Source organism: Simochromis diagramma, unplaced genomic scaffold (genome assembly GCF_900408965.1).
Source record: "Simochromis diagramma unplaced genomic scaffold, fSimDia1.1 OVJJ01000596.1, whole genome shotgun sequence".
NCBI classification, from domain to species: Eukaryota; Metazoa; Chordata; class Actinopteri; order Cichliformes; family Cichlidae; genus Simochromis; species Simochromis diagramma.
Window position 1 is genome coordinate 6,733,715 of NW_024387245.1, and position 22,681 is coordinate 6,756,395.

At 40.0% G+C, this 22,681-nt stretch overlaps 1 protein-coding gene across 1 annotated transcript; it reads left to right on the plus strand.

Annotated features, from left to right (window-relative positions):
* The first annotated feature begins 1,817 nt into the window (after positions 1-1,817).
* Positions 1,818-22,516, plus strand: LOC120714542 (Golgi phosphoprotein 3-like). The gene is made up of 6 exons (XM_040000806.1): positions 1,818-1,829; positions 17,175-17,549; positions 18,040-18,171; positions 18,428-18,542; positions 19,151-19,311; positions 20,085-22,516. The coding sequence occupies exons 2-6, from the start codon at positions 17,340-17,342 to the stop codon at positions 20,346-20,348; spliced, it is 882 nt and encodes a 293-aa protein (XP_039856740.1). The 5' UTR covers positions 1,818-1,829; positions 17,175-17,339; the 3' UTR covers positions 20,349-22,516.
* The last annotated feature ends 165 nt before the right edge of the window (positions 22,517-22,681 follow it).

Sequence of the window (22,681 nt, forward strand, 5' to 3'; positions counted from 1 at the left end):
ACCGCTCCTCCTCCTCTCCTTCCATCCATACCTTTGAATGGTTGGCTCCGGGTATTTAAACTCATCCACCTTAACCATCTCTACTCTTGCATCTTCACTGTTACTCCATCTCCCTCTCTCATTCACGTTCCCTCTGCTGCTTTTATTCCTCGTGGTCAGCAGCAGCAAGACAGAATACTGGATCGATATCAGACAACAAACTCATCTGTGACTGATCCATGTGCACCTGTTGTTAGCTGGAAAGCTAACATATTAGCAAAGGTATCTCACTCTATCTACACTACTGAGTTCTATTTGTATGCTGGTGGGACTTTTTAATTTAACTGAAAAATGTACTCTCTCTCTCAAGCTGTCATCATGTTTAGTGTAAGAACTGTGGAAAAGGTTTTGCTAATACGGACCAGTGCGGTAACTTTCTTCACTTTCTTGTATTGGTGCAGTGTGTAAGTCCAACCTGATGCTGCATAAAACATAAAAGAAAGCTGCAGTTCACCAGAGGTAACAAAGTAACCTCTGTGGTGCTCATGGTCAGATTTAGGTTACATCTAGCATAGCAGAGATACATTTGCATTAAAGCTGATGATGCTTTGATTCATACACTGAATTTTAACTTTATACAAACTGTATACTGTCTAGCATGAAGACAGTAAACAGTGTAGTGTCAGTGTAGGGGATGGATATCAGCCAAGAGAGCTTGTCAAACTTTGCACATCTTGTTGAATTCCACAGTCCACAAGCCCAGAAACAGCAGCAGGTCAGCTGATCACAGCCTGCACTACACCTGCTGAAGCTCAAATGAGAAAGTATTGTGAACTATGATTCTTTTCCCCATGCTGAGCCACTTCACAGCGCTTAGGCTTCCCCCTCCTGCTGAATCCCACTGAGTCAATCCCACCTTGACTCTACTCATTTTACTGTCACCCGCTACCATCTTTTTCAGGATCCCTTTCACTGCAGTTGTTTTACACAGCAGATTCAAACTAAGCACATTCAGTAGAATTAAGAAGTTGCTTCACTACTTCAGCTTTTACTGGAGTATTTTTAACACAGGTATCTGTACTTCTACTTGAGTCAAGTCTGTAACTTTGCCACCTCTGCTGTTCCTATAAGGCTAATTTTAGACACTAGTTGCAGAGTAAGTACAACATACATAAAGATACAAGAAGAAACATGTTCAAAATGAGCAAAACTCAATTTTCTCAAAGTTTGCGTCTGTGGCCACACACCATATTCATCAGAAGACGCCCATCAGTCCACAGCTATATAAGGACATGCTGACCTCTGTAGAGGATGACTTCTTGCTTGTATTTTTTTTTTTTGTGAAAGCACTGAACAGTGAAAGCACTGAACGTGGAAGATAAGAGGAGTTTCTCATTGTTTTGCAGCGTGACTTCACAGCTCCTTTAGCTCTGTTGCTCTTTAGCGTGACTTTGTACATAGCCAGTCTGGTGACAGCTCAGCGTGAAGGAAAGCAGATCCATCCTCACTGATTCCTTTGTAACGAGAGAAGCTTCTCACTCCTTTTTGAGCTCTAACATTAAGCAGACAAAGGAGAGCAAATAGAAGTATCTTGAGTTTAGAGGTTACCTCACCTCAGGAATTCTTGTTCACTATCATTTCTTTTGTTTTTTCTTGTATAGTCACTGTGTTTGTGCTGCCTTTCTGCTGTGACCAGGAAACATGAACTAGAGTAGTTAAAAGCTTATTGAACTTCATGCCTTAATTCAGATGCTTGAGTAGTAGCACAAATGTTTCAATTACCACGTTAATTTGAAAGTAAACCTGTCATCCTTCCTGTGCATCGTTCCTGAGAAGAATCAGACGTGTGTGTGCACCAATTAGATCTCTCTTAAGTCTGCCGCATTGTGGGGCTTTATCTTCTCTTGCTGATTTTCTGAAGCTTCCTGTCACTCTTCAGAAGGTCCATACAAGGTCAAAACCTTCTGACTCTGTCAACACTCAGCTGTGGAGCTTTAGTTACCGCCTGACTGCTGGTTTTGTCTCTCTCTTACACAAATAAACACACACACACGCTCAGTGGACACCCCTGCCGTCTTTACAATGACAGAGAATCCCTCTGCATGTTTGTATGCAAAAAAATGTTAGGCTTTAGAAATCCATTTAAACTTGACTTCATGTAACTTTAATAAAAGCATTTCTACTGGCCAAAAGTTTGTGATAAAACTCGCACTGTTAGCTAGCTGGGACCAAATATGAAGAGCAACTGGATGAATTAAAAACCAAAATTGTGTGTAAACCATTATGACTTGAAGATGATGCTTCCTTTGAGTCTTCCCCCTCAGAGCTGAGAGGGTTAGGAGCAAAATGATGTGTTATGTGTGGTTTACGAATCAGACACGCTCAATACGCTACAGTTTTCAGGTTTTCACAGGTTTGAGAGATATTTCAAGTCGGTCAAATGTTGGATAGTCCTGCTGTTCTTGAATGCCTCACTGGCTGTGTCACGTCTGGTTCTTATCTATGCATTAGCATCCTTTTTTGGACTTGTGAACTGTGGTATCCTGTTTGTGGTTAGTGAGTGCAAACAAACAGAAATTAGTTCATGAAACAGTTTTCTCTCTTGTAAATGAGTCTCAGTGCTGTTACCTTTGAAAATGGTTAATTTAGGGGGGAAAAGCATTTGTTTTTTAAATCACATTATTCGTAAAAGCAAACAGACTTGTTACTGGCAAGGCAGAGTTGTGATAGTTTAGTGTCAATAGTTTATTAGTTATAATGGCAGCCCAACTAAATTAACTAATCAGTACAAATAAATGGGGGCCACTACACTGAGGAGTGCTCAGGGGTGCTACCCACTGCCTCTCAGACCAGACTCTAACACTAAATGTGTGCCAACAGTAATCTCAAAAAGCCCAGACGAACTTAAGGATGGGCCACAGGTGCCCCTTATAGTCTAGCTATGATTGGCAAACTAGTGTAGGAATTCCCCCACTACAACAGAAAAAGCAGGTCTATAGTCACTATCGCACCTAAAGAAAATTTAGAATCAACTAACTTAATGTGCAACACTGTGAACACGTTAAACAAGCTGAAGCCGAAGCTGCTGTTGTGATAGCACTTTGCTTTCGTTGGCATGCTATCATGCTGACGTTTGCTCAAAGCAGGAGGCCTCACAGAGCTGTTGGCTTGCCTGTTGAGTCAGCCTTGTTTTTTTGTTGTATCCTTGGAGTGTTGTTATAGAAGTAGGGGCAAACGTAAGAAGTCATTATGTGATATTGTTGTGTGTGTTTCTATGTTCTTATTCCTGCAACTGCCCAACAATGACAGGAATGTGATTTCCGTCAAAGTTTGTCCCCAGACCTTAGTGTAAGTACACAGGAAATTTGATGGAGCTTCGCTCACTGGAATGGATTGTTTATAGGATGATGAGCTCCAAGAAAACATAAAAAAATAAAAAGACTACAGTCAGCCCCTAAAGACAGCTTCACACTGATTGCCCCTTAAAGAATCTGCAGCACACAGTGTTGCTGTGAGGATGTGCTGTTTAGGAATCCCCTTTGTTCCAGCAAACTCACCTGAATGCAAACAGGCTGCATTTACACATGTGTGCACGCACAGTTGTTTCAAGCATGTGACATCACATTCCTGGCATGTCGCACAGCTATTGTGATTTGGAGGATATCGTATTCTGCTTAGAGTGCCGTCACTTCTTGGCGTTACATCTGACATGACAGGATGGTAATCATGGGAAGAGACGGAGAGGACTGACCAGGGTGTGTGTGTGTGCGTGTGTGTGTGTGTGTGTGTGTGTGTGTGTGTGTGTGTGTGTGCAGGGTGGGGGGCAAAACTTCTGTTCATAATTTAACACAAGACATGTTGTGGAAGGGCTGTAATTCAAGCAACATGTATCCAGTTGTGTTTTAGAGTTAAGGCTGATCTATGAACTCCACATTTTTAACAAGCAGAAAGCAGCTTTGTACAGCAGCCCAGTACAGCCCACCCACAAACAGACCTTCATGAACTTGAAATGATTAACAAAGTTCCACAGAAGTTTTAGAGAAAAGACAACAAGATAATAAAGGACATTTTGGAAAAATGGAAGCTACTTGAGTTACTTCAGTTTCAGTCCATGGTTTTTTAGGTGTTTTAGGTGACTTTGAATGCAGTATGTTTGTTGGTGCCAAATGGACCAGACTGAGTATTTCATCTCAAACTGGTTTCTCGAACATAACAGAGAGATCATTCTTCTCAAATGGCTTCCACAGTCAGCAGATCCCAATCCAATGAGCTGCCTTTGGGAGGCGGTGGAATGGGCTTCATGGATGTGCAGCTGACAAATCTGCAGCAACTGCTAGCATGTGAATGTAGACCAAAACCTCTGACGAATGTTTTCAGCACCAGCCCTGAGGACAAAACCCAGTCCAACCCAGCAAAGTGCACCTAATGAAATGTCCAGTTAGTGTAAATTAGCTTTAGTTTTAATTAAACTTTGAACACATTTCTTTAAAGAACCACAAATGTGTCTGTTATATTGACGCCAACCATAGAAGATTTCTTTTCAACAGCTAAAACCCTTTAAATGTTGGTAATGTGTAAGTTATAAGTAAGTATAATGGAAGTTTTAATCATACTGCACCCACATAATAAACACACGGTGCAGACACCACAACAAAAAGCTGTAAAGGCATCTCACTATATTCCTTTTTTTTCTGCGTGCTTTTAAAAAGTACATTAAGAATTTTGTAGTGCAATAAAAACAAGTGTAAATTTCAGGTTATTTACCCTGTTGACATAATTTTGTGTATATTTCATCATTTAATAAATTTGTTTACATTTTTATCAATAAATATCATTTAAAACTTTTGAAGGTATTGCGCTTACAAACAGAATGACATGCATGCAAACAAATAAGGAAAAGCTCTAGGTCAAAAATGACCTTTTAACATGTTCATTTAGTTCCATGCTTACTGTTATTTACATAAAATCAGTTTCACCCTCTATAAGGAAGATAAATATTTGAAACTGGTTGTTTGCAGTTGTTGCATTGACGTGTGTGTGGAGAGTATGGTAAATGCAATAACGCTGTCGCTAGGTAACGTGCTCTTCTGTTGTAGCTGCTAAGCAGTAAGTTTATGGTATTTGCATTAGGTTTCAGTGTAATACTATAATGACTGTTATTATGGTTGGACTGAAACAGCAATTTAGTCTGAGACTTGATCCATCGCAGGGCGCTGTACGCAAACACACACACACACACACACACGTGTCAACAGACTGCTAATTATTCAGCCTAACCCCATGTGCTGATTACACCTGTCACAGTATAAAATTTTCTCTAAGTAATATTTGTCACAGAAGGAATTCACTTTAAATGGTAAATGGCCTGTATTTGTATAGCGCTTTACTAGTCCCTAAGGACCCCAAAGCGCTTTACACATCCAGTCATCCACCCATTCACACACACTTTCACACACTGGTGATGGTAAGCTACATTGTAGCCACAGCCACCCTGGGGCGCACTGACAGAGGCGAGGCTGCCGGACACTGGCGCCACCGGGCCCTCTGACCACCACCGGTAGGCAACGGGTGAAGTGTCTTGCCCAAGGACACAACGACCGAGACTGTCAGAGCCGGGGCTCGAACCAGCAACCTTCCGATTACAAGGCGGAAAAAACAACAGAGAAACGAGGCAAAAGGGGAGTCTCTGTTCATCACTCTACACACTCACTGTACAAGAACAGCCTCTCTACAACATATTATGTGTGTTATTAACATGACATAAATATGATATCAATTGTTGGTAAATAGCGATACCACTATGCTCATTTGGTATAGAAGATTACAAATGAAAACATTTGGCTCAAACATTGTTGCGGACATATGAACATTGTTGCGAGAGCATACATTATATATGAGAGCGAGTGAGTTTTGGCTTATGTGTAGTTTCTGAAAGACCCATCACCTCGCTTCTGTTTACTGAAATATCTCTGCTCAGACTGCTCACAGCAGGCCAGAACGACCTTCAAGCCACCAGCCGGTCTACTGCTGCACCTCATGCTCCTCACTGTGACTGCATTGCTCTCAATGAAAACCAGAGGCTCTCCAGCTAGAGTCAGATATTTCAATGCTCTGTCAGCAAAATATTCGTAACACACCCTCATTAGGAACATGACATCATAAGTACAAGTAAAACACAGAAAAACAGTAAACAGATGTTCTGTTGCTCTCTGAGCAAGAGCTCAACCGTAAGTGACAAGAGTCGTCGTCTTAGCCGTTTAACTTTACCGGTAGTTGAACTTTTTGTTTGTGAATTCTCGTGTCATAACAACGAAAAAGTTTAACTTTGACAGATTCAGCTCTGGTCATGTTGACAGGCTTCCTGTGGTGGACATTGATTTAGAGGCTGAGAAGAGTGCAAATGCTTCAGTTCATGGCCTCAGGGAGCCACATCTTCTCAGGTTTAATCTGTGCGCCCAGAGGGAATCGAGTGTGTGTGTGTGTGTGCGAGCAGGCATGCTCATGTGTTTGACCCTGCTACACTCAGCCTCCCACTGTGCAACCAGATGATGATTAAGATCATAAGGTCTCCACGCCGCCTCATCATGTTCACTTTTGCTTGGCTTTTTCGCCCACAAATCTCATGTTTTGGGGGTTGGCCTCTGACCACAACTAGAAAACTGCATGAGGAGTCATCTGGTCAGGATTATCAGCTGGTACTGGCTGAAACGTCAGTCAACCAGCATATTTGAAACTCTTTAGACACATTTAGGTTGTACTCAAAGTAAAGCGGTATTTCATTTCATTTTCGTTTTCCACATTCTGTGATGTCTTCCACGAAAAACATCACAAGTTATGTTTTGTCCTTCTTCATAACCATTTTTAGAGGAATGATTTTTTTATTTATTAATCAACTGAAATGGGCCTATGAATCATTCAAGCGCGCAAAAAGAACACATGGGATGAACCAGTGTAGTGACTAAACATAACAGGCAGCTTAGCAAACGACCAGTCTTACATATCTTTAGGCGCTCTGTCACTAGCAGCCTTTCAAAGCAACACATAATTGTCTTGATGCGTGCTCAATCATCCAGGTAAGTAAATCCCAAAAGTTTGATTCTGTTCATCTGGACGTAGCGTTCTCAGTGGGAGAAACATGGAAAATGGTACTCTGATCAGAGGTTGTTGATCAATGGTCATGACAATTTGCATATTAATGGTCAAGGAACTGGCCTCACAGCCCATTGTTCATTCAGTGGGCTAGTTTCAGTTATTGTGCAAAGGTACTGTTTATAAGGTTGGGGAAACCTGCAGTCAGCTTAGACTGAACAAGCCACTTGGATGGGTGATGAAACGTTTCTCCCAATGAAAACGCTACGTCCAGATTTGTTGTTTTTTTTACTTTGATCTGTCACAGATCTGTCAAAGCGCACATTTGAAATTATTGGTTCAGTATATATATGGAGGATTGGTACAGTGAGTTTCTACAGGCATCTGTAAAACAGGGTGGAGACTGTGTCATAGTTTGGGGCTGCATTTCAGCTTGTGGTGTTGAGGATCTCATCAAAATTGGTGGAACACATTAAAATACAGTCGGATTTGCTGGTCTTGTCAACACTGATGTAATTATGAACACAGAAAAGTACCCTCACATTTTGGTCTACCCAATAAACCATCAGGAAAGCATCTAGTTGGCAATAGCTTAATTCTTCAGCGTGACAATGATCGCAAACCAGGTATGCTTTCACTGTGTGAAAAACACACAGAGGAACGCTGTCAGTCATTGACTGGCCTGACCAGAAACTGGACCTCAGCATTAGTGAAGCACTGTGGGATGTTTTTGACAGAGATCGGGGAAAAAAATCAGCCAATATTTAAAAAAGAGCTTTGAATGTCCTTCAAGAAACTTGGAGAACTATTCTTGAAGACTACTTAGAGAAATTACACAAAAGCTTGCCAAAGAGAGCTCAGGCTGTGCTGAAGAATAAAGGTGGTCATGCTAAAATATGGACTTTTAAGCTTGTTAGTATAGAACAAACTTTAATTTTGCCTTATACACTATACTTCCATGTATATCTGCAAATGTTTCAGTAAATTGCATCACCTATTTTTCATTTTCTAGGAAAATATGAAGAACTGAAGCCTGCCTCAAGACTACACAGCACTGTATGTAAAACATGTAAAAACTTAACCTTAAAAGCAATTTAGAGCTTTGAAAATAAACATAACTGACTATAGTCCCTCTAAAATGTAGTCAAGTACAGGACGATCTAAGTGATACAAAGCGGAAATGCTCCAACAGAGGATAATTCCTTTAAAACTGAAACTGCCATTTATATTTACTTTCTGCCACTGGCTGAGGCAACCTTGACCCACTACTGGCTCAATCGATCGTGGCTCAAGAGTTGGGAAGTTTGCCTTGCAATCGGAAGGTTGCCGGTTCGAGCCCCAGTTTGGACAGTCTCAGTTGTCGTGTCCTTGGGCAAGACACTTCACCCATTGCCTACTGGTGGTGGTCAGAGGGCCCGGTGGCGCCAGTATCCGGCAGCCTCGCCTCTGTCAGTGCGCCCCAGGGTGGCTGTGGCTACAAAGTAGCTTGCCATCACCAGTGTGTGTGTGTGTGTGAATGGGTGCATGACTGGATGTGTAAAGCGCTTTGGGGTCCTTAGGGACTAGTAAAGCGCTATATAAATACAGGCCATTTACCATTTTACTTAACCCCACATCTGCGGAGTAAATAAACTGAGGTCAGCTGTGTTGCTGATTCATCAGCTGTTCCTGCTAATTAGGTGGCAGAGTGAGTCACGTGAGTATCCTGTCAAAGTCTGCTGTTTCATCACACAAACAGCAGGAGCTCCTATTTAATGTTCAACTAAATGAGTGGTAGTGAGTTACTCTGTGTGTGTTAATGTGTGTATACGTGCAAACATAAAGGTAGTCACATGTGCCTCGTCACTGTGTGTATTTGTGTGGAGTTCCTTACAGCTGGGCTTCAGAATCTCTGGAGGGGTCCTATTGTTAAAGACTTCCTGCAGAAATCTAGCAGGGCGAGCAGAGGAAAGGGAGGATCACAAAAATATGGAGGTTAAATAGAAAAAGAACACTTTCAGCTGTAATCCACAAGGACTTTTTTTTTACAGCTAGAAAATGTAAATTAGCAAGCAGTAAGATGCACCAAGATTTTTCTTCTTGATCTGGCGTAGTAGTTCTACAAGTATCTCTTAACTCTAGCTTTTGTCTAATTCAGCTAATGAAAAATGCGCCTTCACATGTGTCTGTCTGCAGCTCAGTGCAGAAACAGGATCTAAATACAGAAACTACCTGAGAGATGAGAAAGTGAACTAAAACAGTAAATTTGTGGACTTTGAGGGTAAACAATGATCTTACTGTCCATAAAGCTTCAGATCTGAGTAATCCTCCTCTCCAGGTTTCTCACTTTCACCTTAAACACTTATTTTTGCGTGACTTTAAAAATAGATGCTATCATTTCTGTAGTTTCTTCCTTCCACTGCTACGTTTTCTGTATCTGGCTGATCCTGCAACAAATGACTTGATTCAACTGAGTGGATGTGATAACACAGGCTTTCAGTACATGCATTCAAGCCTCTGTACCGGAGTGAAGTTGCTCTTTGGTCAACTGCATAATAAGTTGTAGATGGATTACCTCATTGTTATGTTTATTATTCGTGTCACTGTGAATGGGGCAAAAGCGTAGCGCTTCCTGTAATTGTGCGGATATGGAGCAGATGTTGAAACTGACATCGTTTTTGCTGCTTTCTTTCGCTCGCCTCATTATTCTTTCATCTCATTATTTCTTTTTTGTTTTCTTTAGCCTTATTTCACTCACCTTAGCCTCCGAGCTAGGGATGTGCTGCCATTGCAATTGCAATGATTTGCAGCGAGCTTCTGTTTCACCCGCTGTTCAAGTTCACAGCAGACTTCCCCCCAAAAAGGGAAGAATTAGCAAGAAATTTGGTATTTGACCTTTTACCCTCCATTTATTTCCATACAGTGTGGCCTTCTTGTCTGATCTGGTTTCCTTTTTATGGAAACAAACTGTGAGAAAAATGATAGAAGCTTCATTTTCAAGCCATTCGCATCAGATCCCAAAATTGTGACTCTGTTTTATCTCAAGCCACTCTCAGGCATATCACAAGCCATTAAATGTAATTATATTTTCTCTGGCACTGCTCTCCAGTGAGATGTATTTATTACAATAGGCAACTGAGATATTATATGAATTGCTTACTACACTGCAACAGGCTGTGGGGGTGCTGTCGTTAAAGAGTGCACGCATTTGTATATGTGAGAGCGCTCATGCGCATTTATATTGGGGAATGAGGGTCACTAAGGGTCACCCATGTGCCCACTCCAGAGACAGGAAATGGCTCCAATATGGGCTTCCTTGAACGCTTTTGGGAGTGATTTAGGCTCCTTGTCAGGGCCAGAACTCCAAGATCAGGGAGCACAAATGTACAAAGTGAAAAATACAGATGTTTCATTTGGGCCATTTGAAACCGTTGATCTCTGGTGGGCTTCACCGAGAGTCAGGGGTTTATTAACAGTGTCAGTGGGGCAGCGAGCAATGAGCTGATATGTCAAGAAAAATTTATGTCAAGTTTAATGTTAACATATGTAAAAAATGCTGCTTTTTCTCCCTGACAGATACACCTCAAACCTCTGCTAGCTTCTTGTCTTTATCGTCATGTAAGACCAGATTATTTTCCATTTGAGCCGTCTTTTCTATCAGATTACGTTCTGTTAGAGTCTTGTAACATGTGTTTGTGCTACTGGTGGATTTATGTGTAGCTTTCAATAGCAACACCTGTTCACAGACTCGAACATGAAGATATATTCTACTTCAGACTTTTTCCAGACCTAATGCTAGATGTTTATCATGTCATCTTGGACTGTGTGCAAATATGCTACTAAAATGGTCAGAGTATCTGACAACTATCTCGGCCGTGATGGTTGTTTACACAGAGCATATTTCCAACCATCTGCTAAATCTAATTTAGGGCCATACTTAAGACTTCAGCGTCACGAAAGGGGGCCGAGTTTGTTACTTGCAGGCTGATTCTGACATGTTATGATTCTCTTTGCAGACACAATAAAATGTGAACAAAGCAGAGATGTGTTATTCAGGTTGGATGATGCAAACACAGAGCTTACGCACTCCACTGAAGTATTTTGGGTGATTGTGCCTGTATAGTTTCATTTTGTTATATTTCTCCTCCACTACATTGTAGTTCAGAGAAGAATGCTCTAGTATTCATTTGACAAAAACTGTACAGCTGCTTATATGAAAAAAATAAAATATATATTACTGAGGCATATATACCATTTATTTGAATCATGTTTATTCACACAAGCCCTTCTGCTACAGGGGTTGATTTGAATATTTACATTGCCTGGCACTTTTACAGTGAGAGATCTGACTTACTTCACTGCTATCACTAATGTACAATTCTTAATACTCAAATTAATTCATCACGGTGGCCTATAATCTTCCTTCATTCAAAATATATTTATGTAAAAAACAGAAATGGGACTCAAACGTTGGAGGTAAACAAACGTAAAAGCTGAATTTTTATCAGTTAATGTAAGCTGCACCCGTTTCACTCATTTCTTTTAATACTATCTTAAAAAGAAGTTGAATTGCTTTGATGAGATAAATGAAGATAAATGATATAAATAAACATTAATAAAGGCTAACAATGTAAAAAAAAAAACAAAAAAAACCCCCAACACTCTAAAATAAAAATGTAAAAATGCAAAGGTTAGCTTGCACATGTTAGCAACATTTGCTAGGGGGGTTTACCTTTAACATCCTGCTATCTAGGTTCACAGCTGATATATCCATGTCACATTCATACCACAACAACGAAACAAATGTTTTGGCTTACTTTAAAACAGAAATCTCGCACTGCACGGCTCAGCAGAGCATTAAAAATAGAGCAACCTACACACTACCTGACACACTACTGGTTACACCTCACCTACTGGGTATAGGTTTGCTTTTGCTGTCAGATCCATGCTGTCATGTTGTTTGCCCAAAATTCTCACCTTGCCACAAAATGTTGCAGCATAAGTCGAGACTTGTCAGACCAGTCGACATTTTTCCAATCTTCTGTTGTCGAATTGTGGTTAGCTTGTGTGAACTGTAGCATCGGTTTCTTGTTGTTAGCTGACAGGAGTGGTCTTCTGCTTCAAGGCTTAAAGTATTCTGTGTTAAGGAATGCTTATAACCAGGGATGGTTGTAATCCGATTACTTTTTTCAAGTAACGAGTAAAGTAAGGGATTACTATCGCAAAAACGGTAATTAGATTACCGTTACTTTCCCGTAGGAACGCTGTGTTACTGCGTTACTAAAACCGTGATTTTTTTGCGAGAATGTCTCACGACAGTGACGTAAGCGAGTGCGACCTTCGTGACAACAGCTGTGTGCAGATCAACAATGGATCATATATCTAGTGCAGGAGAGAGTATGAGCGTGCAGCGTTTAAAGCGTGGAAGTACTGACCTTACTTTAAGTTTGATTCCATAAAAAGTGACAAAAACATTAGCGTCCATTGTGCGTGGGAAGAAAACTTCTTTTTACAGTGAAAAAACACCCTAAACTTCCAAGCAAGCACCGAGTGCGCTACGACGTAATGGGAAACTCACAGAGAAACTTGTGGATTCTTCCACTGACCGCTGCGGCACACCTGCACCAGGGTAAACCTCCGCCTACTATCCCACTCCTGCTTTACAGGTGAAAATAGAGCAAAAGGACCGCTAGTCTTTGACTTTATTTATTTTCTGCTGTGTTTTACTTGCATCTATTTGAAAGACTGAGTGTAAACAAAAAAAAAAAAAATTATTTTATGTGCTGGAATGTGCAGAAAATAGGTTTAAATGTTAAACAAATTTCTTCAAGTCAGAGAATTGTGCGTATAATTACATTTTTGCTTGATGCATAAAGTTAAAAGATTAAAACTAATAAAACAAGTTTTAAAAGGAGACTTTTTCATTTGATTACATTTTGTATGATGGATTATGCAGAAAAAGTAGAATTGGGCTGAAAGATCTATCGCTTTATCACCTATTCAGGTTGTAAATCGTGTTTTTAAAAAGTAACTAAGTAATTAATTACTTTTGAAAATAAGTAATCAGTAAAGTAACGGGATTACTTTTTGGGGGAAGTAATCAGTAATTAGTTACTGATTACTTTTTTCAAGTAACTTGACCAACACTGCTTATAACTAACGGTTATTTGAGTTGTTGTTGCTTTCCTATCAGCTTGAAGCAATCTGGCCATTCTCCTCTAATCTCTGGCATCAACAAGACATTTTTGACCAGAGAAGTTCTTGTTTGTAAAATCTAGACTTGGTTTTGTGGGGAAATCCCAGAAGATCAACAGCTTCTGAAATACTCAGACCAGCCAATCTGGTACTAACAACCATGCCACATTCAGAGTAACTTAAAATGTCTAAATTCCTAAATGCTCCTGCAATGTGATCGGCTGTTTCAATATTTGCCTTATTTGCCTTGATGAATAGCTGAACAGGTGTGAGTGCGTATACACCTGAACCTGACTTTCATTTTACTCTCAAACACTTCTTTTTTAGTGCTTTTACTGAAGCAGCTTTTTCATGTCACTTTCGTAATGGTCTGAATTGATTCATGTTTGCTTTTCTTAGATGTAAAAGTAGCTTATGTTAGATGCCCAGCTCTTCCTATCCACAAGCCAAGCAGTTCTTTTATTATTTCCATTACTCAGTAGTGTATTAATCATTTTTATATTTGAGTGTTTCCATTTGCAAACTACTCTTTAAAAATGTATGCCACATTTTATCTCTACCACAGGCTTCTTCTTTTTTTTTTGAGGGATTTTTTTATATTGCTTCTATTACTTATTTTAATTAATACGTGTTTGTTCTATATGTTTGGTTCAACTTCCCTGAATCAGTGTTGTTTCCTCAGTGGACTCATTTCCTCACAGTAATCCACAGCTGCTAATTGCATTCTTTGTCTCCTGTTGTTGTTGCTGAATGTGATTCACAAACCACTTCTTGATAACCCTGGGTGTCACTGATTGTAGATGAGCTATCCAGAATTTGACGCAACGTGGGCTGAATAAATCGTCTAACCTAATGAGACATGCAGCTCAGAGAGTGAATTGCTTGCTTTCCTCATTACCTTTCAGGAACTCTTTCTGATAATAATCACGGCGCTTAATGAAATAAGAGCTAAGGGAGCCTTTTCAAGAATGTTTTTTAAATGACCTCATCTTAACCCAATCAGGCCCAATCAATGTTATAAAAATATTCACACCTTTCCTGTTTTCAGGAACTTGAATCATGTTTTCAGTCATGTTTTGTCCATCTTCTAAAGCTACTTTTTTAAAATATAAAATTACCCTTTTTGAACAACAAAGTATATGAAGGCATTTTTTTAACTTAATATGCACTTGTATAAACAGTTTATAAAGCCTTTTAACTGAAAAAGGGGATTTTTAAGGAAAGTAATTAAAACCTTTTCCCAACATATAAAGCAGGTTTTCATTGGACTGTAACAAGTCCAGTGAAAAACTAAGTATACACTTAGTCCTTCCATAGGAATAAAGAGGTTGGGAATCCAGTCCAGTGAACCTGATTAATTGATCACTGATGATTAATTGATCATCATTAGATAAGTATCATGTAAGTACCATTCATGAATTAATGTATGCTGTGGCATTCAGGTATGTGTTAACACAGTGCGTCAATTATTACAGTAGTTGATTTCCCTGCAAAATTCCCCCCAAGATCAGACCATATAATGCTAAGAAATGCTGTAAAAAACAAACAAACAAAAAAAACCCAAGAGCTACATCTCAGTTTCTGCGGGCCTCAGTTAGCATGTTAAATGCTACCGGTTGTGACAATGTAAAAAGAAAAAGACAAGCATGGATTATATGCAAGGGTTGCCAGGAAAAAGCCTCTCTAAAAAGAACCTGACAGCACAGCTTAGGTGTAAAGGCTTCTTCTGAACAACATCCTTTCGACAGATTGGACCAAAATGGAGATGTTTGCTCATAACGTACAGCATCAGGTTTGGTCGAAACAAAACACAGCCTATCAGCATGAACAACTCATCAAGCACTGTGGTTTGGTGGTGATGATTTGGGGTTGTTTTACATCTAGAGGACCTGAGCTCTTGCAGTCATTGAGTCAACCATGAACTCCACTGTATACCAATGCATTCTAGAGTCATATATGAGGGCTTCTAAAGCTTGGCTGAAACTGGGTCATGCAACAGGACAATGATCCCAAGGATCGAATGTACAACCAAAAAGGTTGGAAAAAAACATATCAAGATGTTGCAACGGTTCAGTCAATGCTCAGACCTCAGCCTGACTGAACTGTTGTGGTGGGATCTTAAAGAACTGTGCATAAACAAATGATCACAAACATCAATGAACTGAAGCAAGGCTGTAAAGAAAAGTGAGCCAGAATTCCTCCACAGTGATGTGACAGACTGATAAAATCCTACAGAAAGGAGTAAGTTCAGGTTATTGCTACTGAAGGTGAATTTAGTGGCATTAACCTTACAGTATAAAACTTCACTATAGATTTTTTTGACTTTTTTAATGCTTTTTGTGTTTCCATATAAAAAGTCCTCCAACTCATTTTTTTTCTACAATTACTTGATTCTGGAGGTAGAAAAATATACAAGAGTATATAAAAGGTGTGCTTTTATTTAATGGAGTTAGACTAGTAGATATGTCTGTTTGTTGTCATTTGTATAATGTCTTCTTGACCTCATAGCTGGGAAGTCACACGTGTAACTAGCATGAATAAAGTCTGCATTCTATTTACGTTTTGGGCATGTGGGCTCATTTATATTATTAGTTCCATATGTGGCTTTTCCACTATATGGCACAACACATGCCATAAAAAAGATGATAGTCCAGCCACTCTTACATCACCGAGGGCAGTTATGTGCAGTAAATGGGAGTGGAGCAAGGTTATAATCCAAGATGCATCTCTCCCAGTGATGAGTAACAACAATAATAACCAACATACAGCTGCTAAAGGCAACAGTCAGCACCCTCATGCTTAAAGATGCCAACATAGGTAAGAAAATAGGAAATAACTTGTAAACAGAATAATAATAACCTAGTTTCTAGTATTTTTTTATCATGCACATAGTCTAAATTTAGTATCAGTGCGTTTTCATGTGAAAGAAAAACAATCAGTGTTCATCATCATACACAGAGAAGCTGAGGTCAGCAGGGGGAGGACATAATCAGTCTGGTCATGTTTCCTACGCATAGCCTGCCACCTTGTGTTGAGAATCTATATTAAATCATATAGCGTTTGAGCTAAGTAAACTCTCCAATGTATAGTTTGCATTTTTTTCCCCTAAATATAATACTAATGTGCAGTGCAAATTGCAATACATGTTGCATATTACAGTTTAAAAATTAGCTTGGGTCTTGCTACAATTAAAAGCTGCAGTTACCAGCACTGCTTGATCAAATATTTAAATAATTTAACTCATCAAAGCACCTCAGCTGTGGTAATAAGTAAAGAACTAGATGAATTAATTAAGTATATACAATAGAACTTTAATTTAAGCATATATAATTGTTCCCAGGTCAGAATTTTTTTTAAGTGATCTATTGAAGGTGCAATAATTAAGTGTATATAACAAGAGAATAGATCGTAAATGCCAATTTTTATATCATTATTTATTTATTTATTTTTAAACCCCACCAACAACACTAATATAGAAGTAGGCTAATTCTTCATACAGTAAAAGTTCATAGATGACCAGCTCTGGCTATTTTTTACACTTTTTCCTAGACTGAGCCCGCCTTTATGATGTGTTATTTGGTTTCCTTTACTCGTCATTACAGAGATTAAATAATGTAATGATTAAGACAGCCATTTTTAAATTTTTATCTAATTGTTTGCATCTTTAAAGTATTTTGAGTTTCTTCCTAAAACGCTTTACTCAACATCCATTGTTTTTGTTTAAATTAGGGCTCTATAAAACAGGATTTCCTCTGAATAATTCATAGTCTTTGTCGTTAAATGTAATCAGTTTATGGGGCAGCTCAGAGGTTATGTAGCACATATTTCCCGCTGTGCTCTGTTGTATGCACGAGGCCGGAGGCGTCCGCGGATCACTCCAGGCCACGTTTTTACGTCACCTGCCACCATGTTGGATCCGGAAGTGGGCAGAGTCTGCAGGAATCTCGAGCCCAGCTGTACGTTAGCCGTCGGCTTCGCTCGATCGGTCCACCGCTTTCCGATTTTCACCTCTAACCTTCAGGTTACATGCTGCGTGGCTCTCTTGCTGGTCGAAGTCGGCGCCTTTCTTCGGATTTTATCGTTTTTCGGCATCAGCTATGAGTACTCTCACGCAGAGAACATCGGGCCTCGTCCAGCGGCGGACCGAGGCCATTCGCAGCGCCGCCGCCGAGAAGGAGAGGGAGTCCGGCGGTGAGGAGGACGAAGTGCGCCGCGGGGAGGAGGAAGACGACGACAAAGGGGACTCAAAGGAGACCAGACTGACGCTAATGGAGGAAGTGTTGCTCTTGGGCCTCAAGGACCGAGAGGTGAGCGCTGTTTTGCAGTCCAGCTTAGCAGGCTGGCTAGTAACTTAGTCGCTACACTTGACATTAGCTAATGTTAGAGTTTACTGTGCGTCACCAGTCGTGGTTGTCAACAAAGCTAACTCTGGTTTATTAAAGCGCTAGTTAAAAGTTTCCCGGAATGCTGTGTTCATGTAGCACATCTGGAAGTGTATTGATTCACAGTGTGTCGTTGCTAAGCTTGCTAGCAGATGTCATGTAGCTTGTATTTAAGCGCATCGAAATGTTTTTGCGCTGCGTTTTGTTGGTGGCTCGTAAGGTTACAGAAAAAAATGGGGGGTGGTGGAGAGTGAAAACAATTATCCGGTTTGTTGAGCTTCTTAGCTCGGGTTTCTCCAAGCGTTCACTTGACAACTCGCCAGCGAGTCACCGCTTTCCTTTTCATCTCGCTTTGCTTCAGCTCCTTCCAACACGTCAGCTAAGTTAGCGAGTGTTTTTTTTTTTCTCCACCCAGGGCTACACGTCTTTCTGGAACGACTGTATTTCTTCCGGCCTTCGAGGCTGTATGCTTGTAGAGCTGGCTCTCAGAGGGAGGTTACAGCTGGAGGCGTCCGGTGTGCGAAGGAAAAGCCTGCTGGCAAGAAAGGTGAGAACTATTATATTGCGATCAGATGTTTGTGCGTGTGTGTAGGGGGAAAAGGACCAGTTTGTCCGGTTAAATGCTTTGACGTAGTGGACACTTGACACTGTTTGCTTTTCTTCTGACGAAGAAGGAAGCATTTTTTTGTCGGGAGATTTACACCTAGTTATCTATGTAATTCCTCCTCACACAGGATGTGTCTACATCACAATTCCACAGACAGCAGCCATCATTATTAAAATGTTTACCTTTCTCTGGCAAGGTGATCTGCAAGTCAGATGCTCCAACAGGAGACGTGCTGCTGGATGAGGCCTTGAAACACATTAAAGAAACTCAGCCTCCAGAGAATGTCCAGAGCTGGATAGAGCTACTGAGTGGTGAGATAAGGACTGCTGTATTTGTTAGCCAAACCTAGTGGTGATCTGCTTATTGTTTCACCTTTTCGGTCACATAGGTGTCTAAAATGTTGGGGCGGAGGAGTACTGCTTGCTTATGTGCAATGTAATGTCACATTTGTCAGTAGCAGGATTAATTGATTTTTAAAATTGTTTTAAAAACACCTTGTAGTGCCCCAAGTGGCAATTGTTGGAAATACATTAGATAATTAGGGATGCACCAATCTGTCAGTAGATGTCAGTCTTGGTGTTCGTTGTGTGAGATGACATTCACCAATGGCAGTAGCTAGCGTTTATCTGTAGTCCCAAAACTTTTCCAAGATGGATAAATATCAAAAGACAGTGTAATGATGAAGATTTATTACACTTTAAACATTTATTTTTAATTAAAATACATTTACATTTTGTGCACTGTCACAGTCTGCAAAATGTAACAAAATATAACAATGGGTGCATCCTTTATAAAAGCAACACAGGAAGCATTTTTGGCTCCTGTTCTCAGCTAAGAACCTTAAAGGGGAAAAATGACCTCGGCATGCACGTCATTTATTTTGTTGCGTCTGAAAGCCCATCTCAATGTTGTCACGTAGGCGAGACCTGGAATCCGCTCAAGCTGCACTATCAGCTGCGAAATGTCAGAGAACGTCTGGCCAAAAACCTGGTGGAGAAAGGTGTCCTCACCACAGAGAAGCAGAACTTCTTGCTTTTTGATATGACCACACATCCGCTTACCAACAGTACCATTAAACAGGTATGCAAATGTTCACTTTGTTCTGCAATCATGATCAAAATTTTGATTCAAGCATCATTGCATATCATTAGTGGGGGAGGTTTGTGTTTTTTAGTTTGCGTGCAGGAACTGTCAGCTATTTAGGAGCATGTTAGTCACACCCTCAACTTCATTTGATAGAGGTTTGACCTATATTTGCACTTTTTTTTTCTTCACTGGATTCAGTTAAAGTAGAGTTGACAAACTGCACAAGTATTAGTGCAAAAGGGGTAATATTCCCCTCTTATATATTCTCTCATATTTTAGCTGGATGGCAAATCATTTTCACTTCATGGTTGTATAGTTAACAACCTTGATTCTGGTCTAGCATTAAAACAAGCAGCTATAGGAGGACAAGAAGTCTGGCAGCCGTATATGCTTATTAGTTAGCTGTAACATAACCTTCTATGCAAAAAACCAACTGTTTAGTTTCCGGCCTCGAGAGGCTAAAGCAAACTTCCTGTCTGACTGCTGAAGGGGTTAAAGTCTTGCTAAACATGAAGCTACAAATGTGACTTTAAAAAAAAAAAAAAAGTTTTTATTTTAGTTATTTAATTATTTATTTTGTTGTTTACGATATTTGTATACGTGCAGAACTGTGTGAACTTTGGTTTTATGTTAAAGTGCTTTATAATAAAGGTATGGTGTGGTGCAGATTCCGAGTTAGAGCCTGAATAGTGCAATGATCTAATTGAATCTAATTCACGTTAATTCTAACTATAAAACTCTATAATATTTACTGTTACTACCTGCAGCGCCTTGTCAAGAAGGTCCAGGACTCTGTTTTGGAGAAGTGGGTCAACGATCCCCACCGCATGGACAAGCGGGTTCTGGCCCTGATTCTGCTGGCTCACTCGTCCGATGTTCTTGAGAATGCCTTCGCCCCGCTCCAAGACGAACAGTACGACCTCGCCATGAAGAGGGTTCACACTCTGCTAGAGCTGGAGCCCGAGAAAGAGAGCGCTAAGCCCAATGTCAATGAACTAATGTGGGCCGTGGTGGCCGCCTTTACTAAATGAAAGCACCTGATTGGTTGGACTGAAAGGTGGTCTGTATTATTTAATTGGCTGAAGGACTTAATGAGACAGACTTCACTCTAATGAGACAATCTGTTTTGGTTGGGGAGCTTGTTTAGACATCTCTTCTGGATGATATTTTGGTGGTAGTCCATATTAACACACAGTCTTGATCGGTGGTGGGCTTCACCAAGCTAACAGTGGGACGGGCTAGATGACTCTCTAAAATGGAAACGACTGGCTGCTTTCACACAAGTGAGGTACATCATCTGCCACTGCAAAGGATATACTTATAAAACATCAACACTACATACAGGTGGGTTTCTATTCGTTAGATGACATCGGAGAGCGCAGTAGCTGGCAACAGTAGTCATGGTGAATATGAAGATATTGACTGGGGCCGAGTTTCCCTTCAGCGCAGAGGAAACGTCATCTCTTCATCACTTCAAGATCTCCATACCCTGCCACATGCTAACGCGAGGACAAAGGATGAGCAACGCTCTTTCTGCTCTCGCAGGTCTCCCGCTTCCACCTGTTCGTTTCCACTTGAGTTAAGAACACATCTCTGGGTTCCCATTATTACAAACTACCTGACTGTGTCAGATTCATTTTGTCCTTGCTTTAATTTTTCTTTCCTCCTTTCCCCTCAATGCCTCTTGAGGGGGAAAGAGGGGCTAAACACAAGTTCAGTTCCTTCGCCAGTAAGTGTGAGATCATTCGGCCCTTATAGAGATTTAAAATGTGCAATCTAACAAAGCTCTCATTAGTTTGCTGGTTTTTCAAGGGTCCATTCTGTGTGTAGAGAGCGCAGCTAGTCTTCCGTTTCTGTTTATGTTGCTGATCGATGCTTGGAGTAGCCTGCCATTAATTAACTTTTTGCACAGCTGCTAGCCCTGCAGGTAGGTTAGTATTTATAGGTGTCTTCTCGGGTTGTGTAACCCACTTGTGACAAAGGGATTTGATGATTATAAACTTTAGAAACTATGGTAAAGGAGAAAAAAACGACAACACAAAATCTCAATCCAGCTCTATAAATATAAAAATAAAAAAAAAACCAAAAAAATAAATAATTCCCTTGGTGATTAAAAAAAAATGCTCCTGCTACTTATATTTCTAAATGTGAATCGAGATGTAAAGACGCAGGGGGGAAAAGAGTAGTGGTCGAATTTGGATATTTAAAAAAACCCTCTGTGACACTTACTGTGATCATTAGTGTTTAATTATACATATTAAGGAATTGTTAGCCAAGCAGGTTAGCTATTTTAGTTACTACAAAAACATATTTTCTCACTTAAAACTAGTGGTATGTAGACATAGAAGTGCTATTTAGGTTTAACAATATTTTCATTTCCCTGAAAATTGACAAAAATATTAGTTGAATTTCCTTTTGTCATCGTAGTTAGTATAAAAAAAACAACCCAAAAACAAAACAGAAAGTCAGAGGCAAGTCTTGTGTAGGAGTTTCCACACATGACTAATCGGCAAGCATAACCTGTTTGCATTTCCTCTGAAGAAATCGTCCTGACATGATCATGTGATTTATTCCAGTTGTTACTTTTAGAGGTAAGTGAGAAAATGTGTTGTGCAGTTATGGAAAGTCAAGACTTTCCATGTATCTCAGCTTAATTGTCATTTCATGATTACATGCTCTTTTTGTTCTGTTTAATCAGCCCCTGTGGGCATGTTGTATGGTTTGATACATGGAAATGATGGCGGAGGTTACATGGGGTCTTGGTAAATCCCTGTTTATGACTGAAACATCTTAACGTCTAATGGAGAGGAAATGAACTCCAAACACGCTTTGGTCTGGGAAAAACTTGTTTCATTGTAAAATTATGATTATAAAAACTCCATCTGATCAATGTGGTCTGTGTATGAAGTTACATCGCCTGTTTTATTTTTGCCTTTTTTCTATCTGCACAGTACCAGTGGGTATGAAGAACTGTTGAGACACGTTTACAGCAACAAGACCATGCTTGTTCTCGGTGGAGGGCTGGGATGTTTGTGGATGTAGCTACAGAGAAAACGGCTTGTATGTAATTATTAATCATTTTATGTGTACGGTCTAATTGAATTCAGTGAAAGGGATCTCTCCTATCCTCTATAATTCTGTATGCTTTTTGTATTACCACAAAAAAATAAACTAAGGATCCTTTAAGTGCCTGAATTTATAATGTTTTGCTGCGGTTTTTCTTTCAGAATTTATGGTTAAAAACGGGCTTGCTCTTATCAAGATTTTGATCCCTTAGGTAGATCGTCTGATTCACATTCTTCTAGTACTAGTTGGTAGATGAATCTCTTCAGTGAATATAAACCTTTGCAAGACTTGTTCAGTA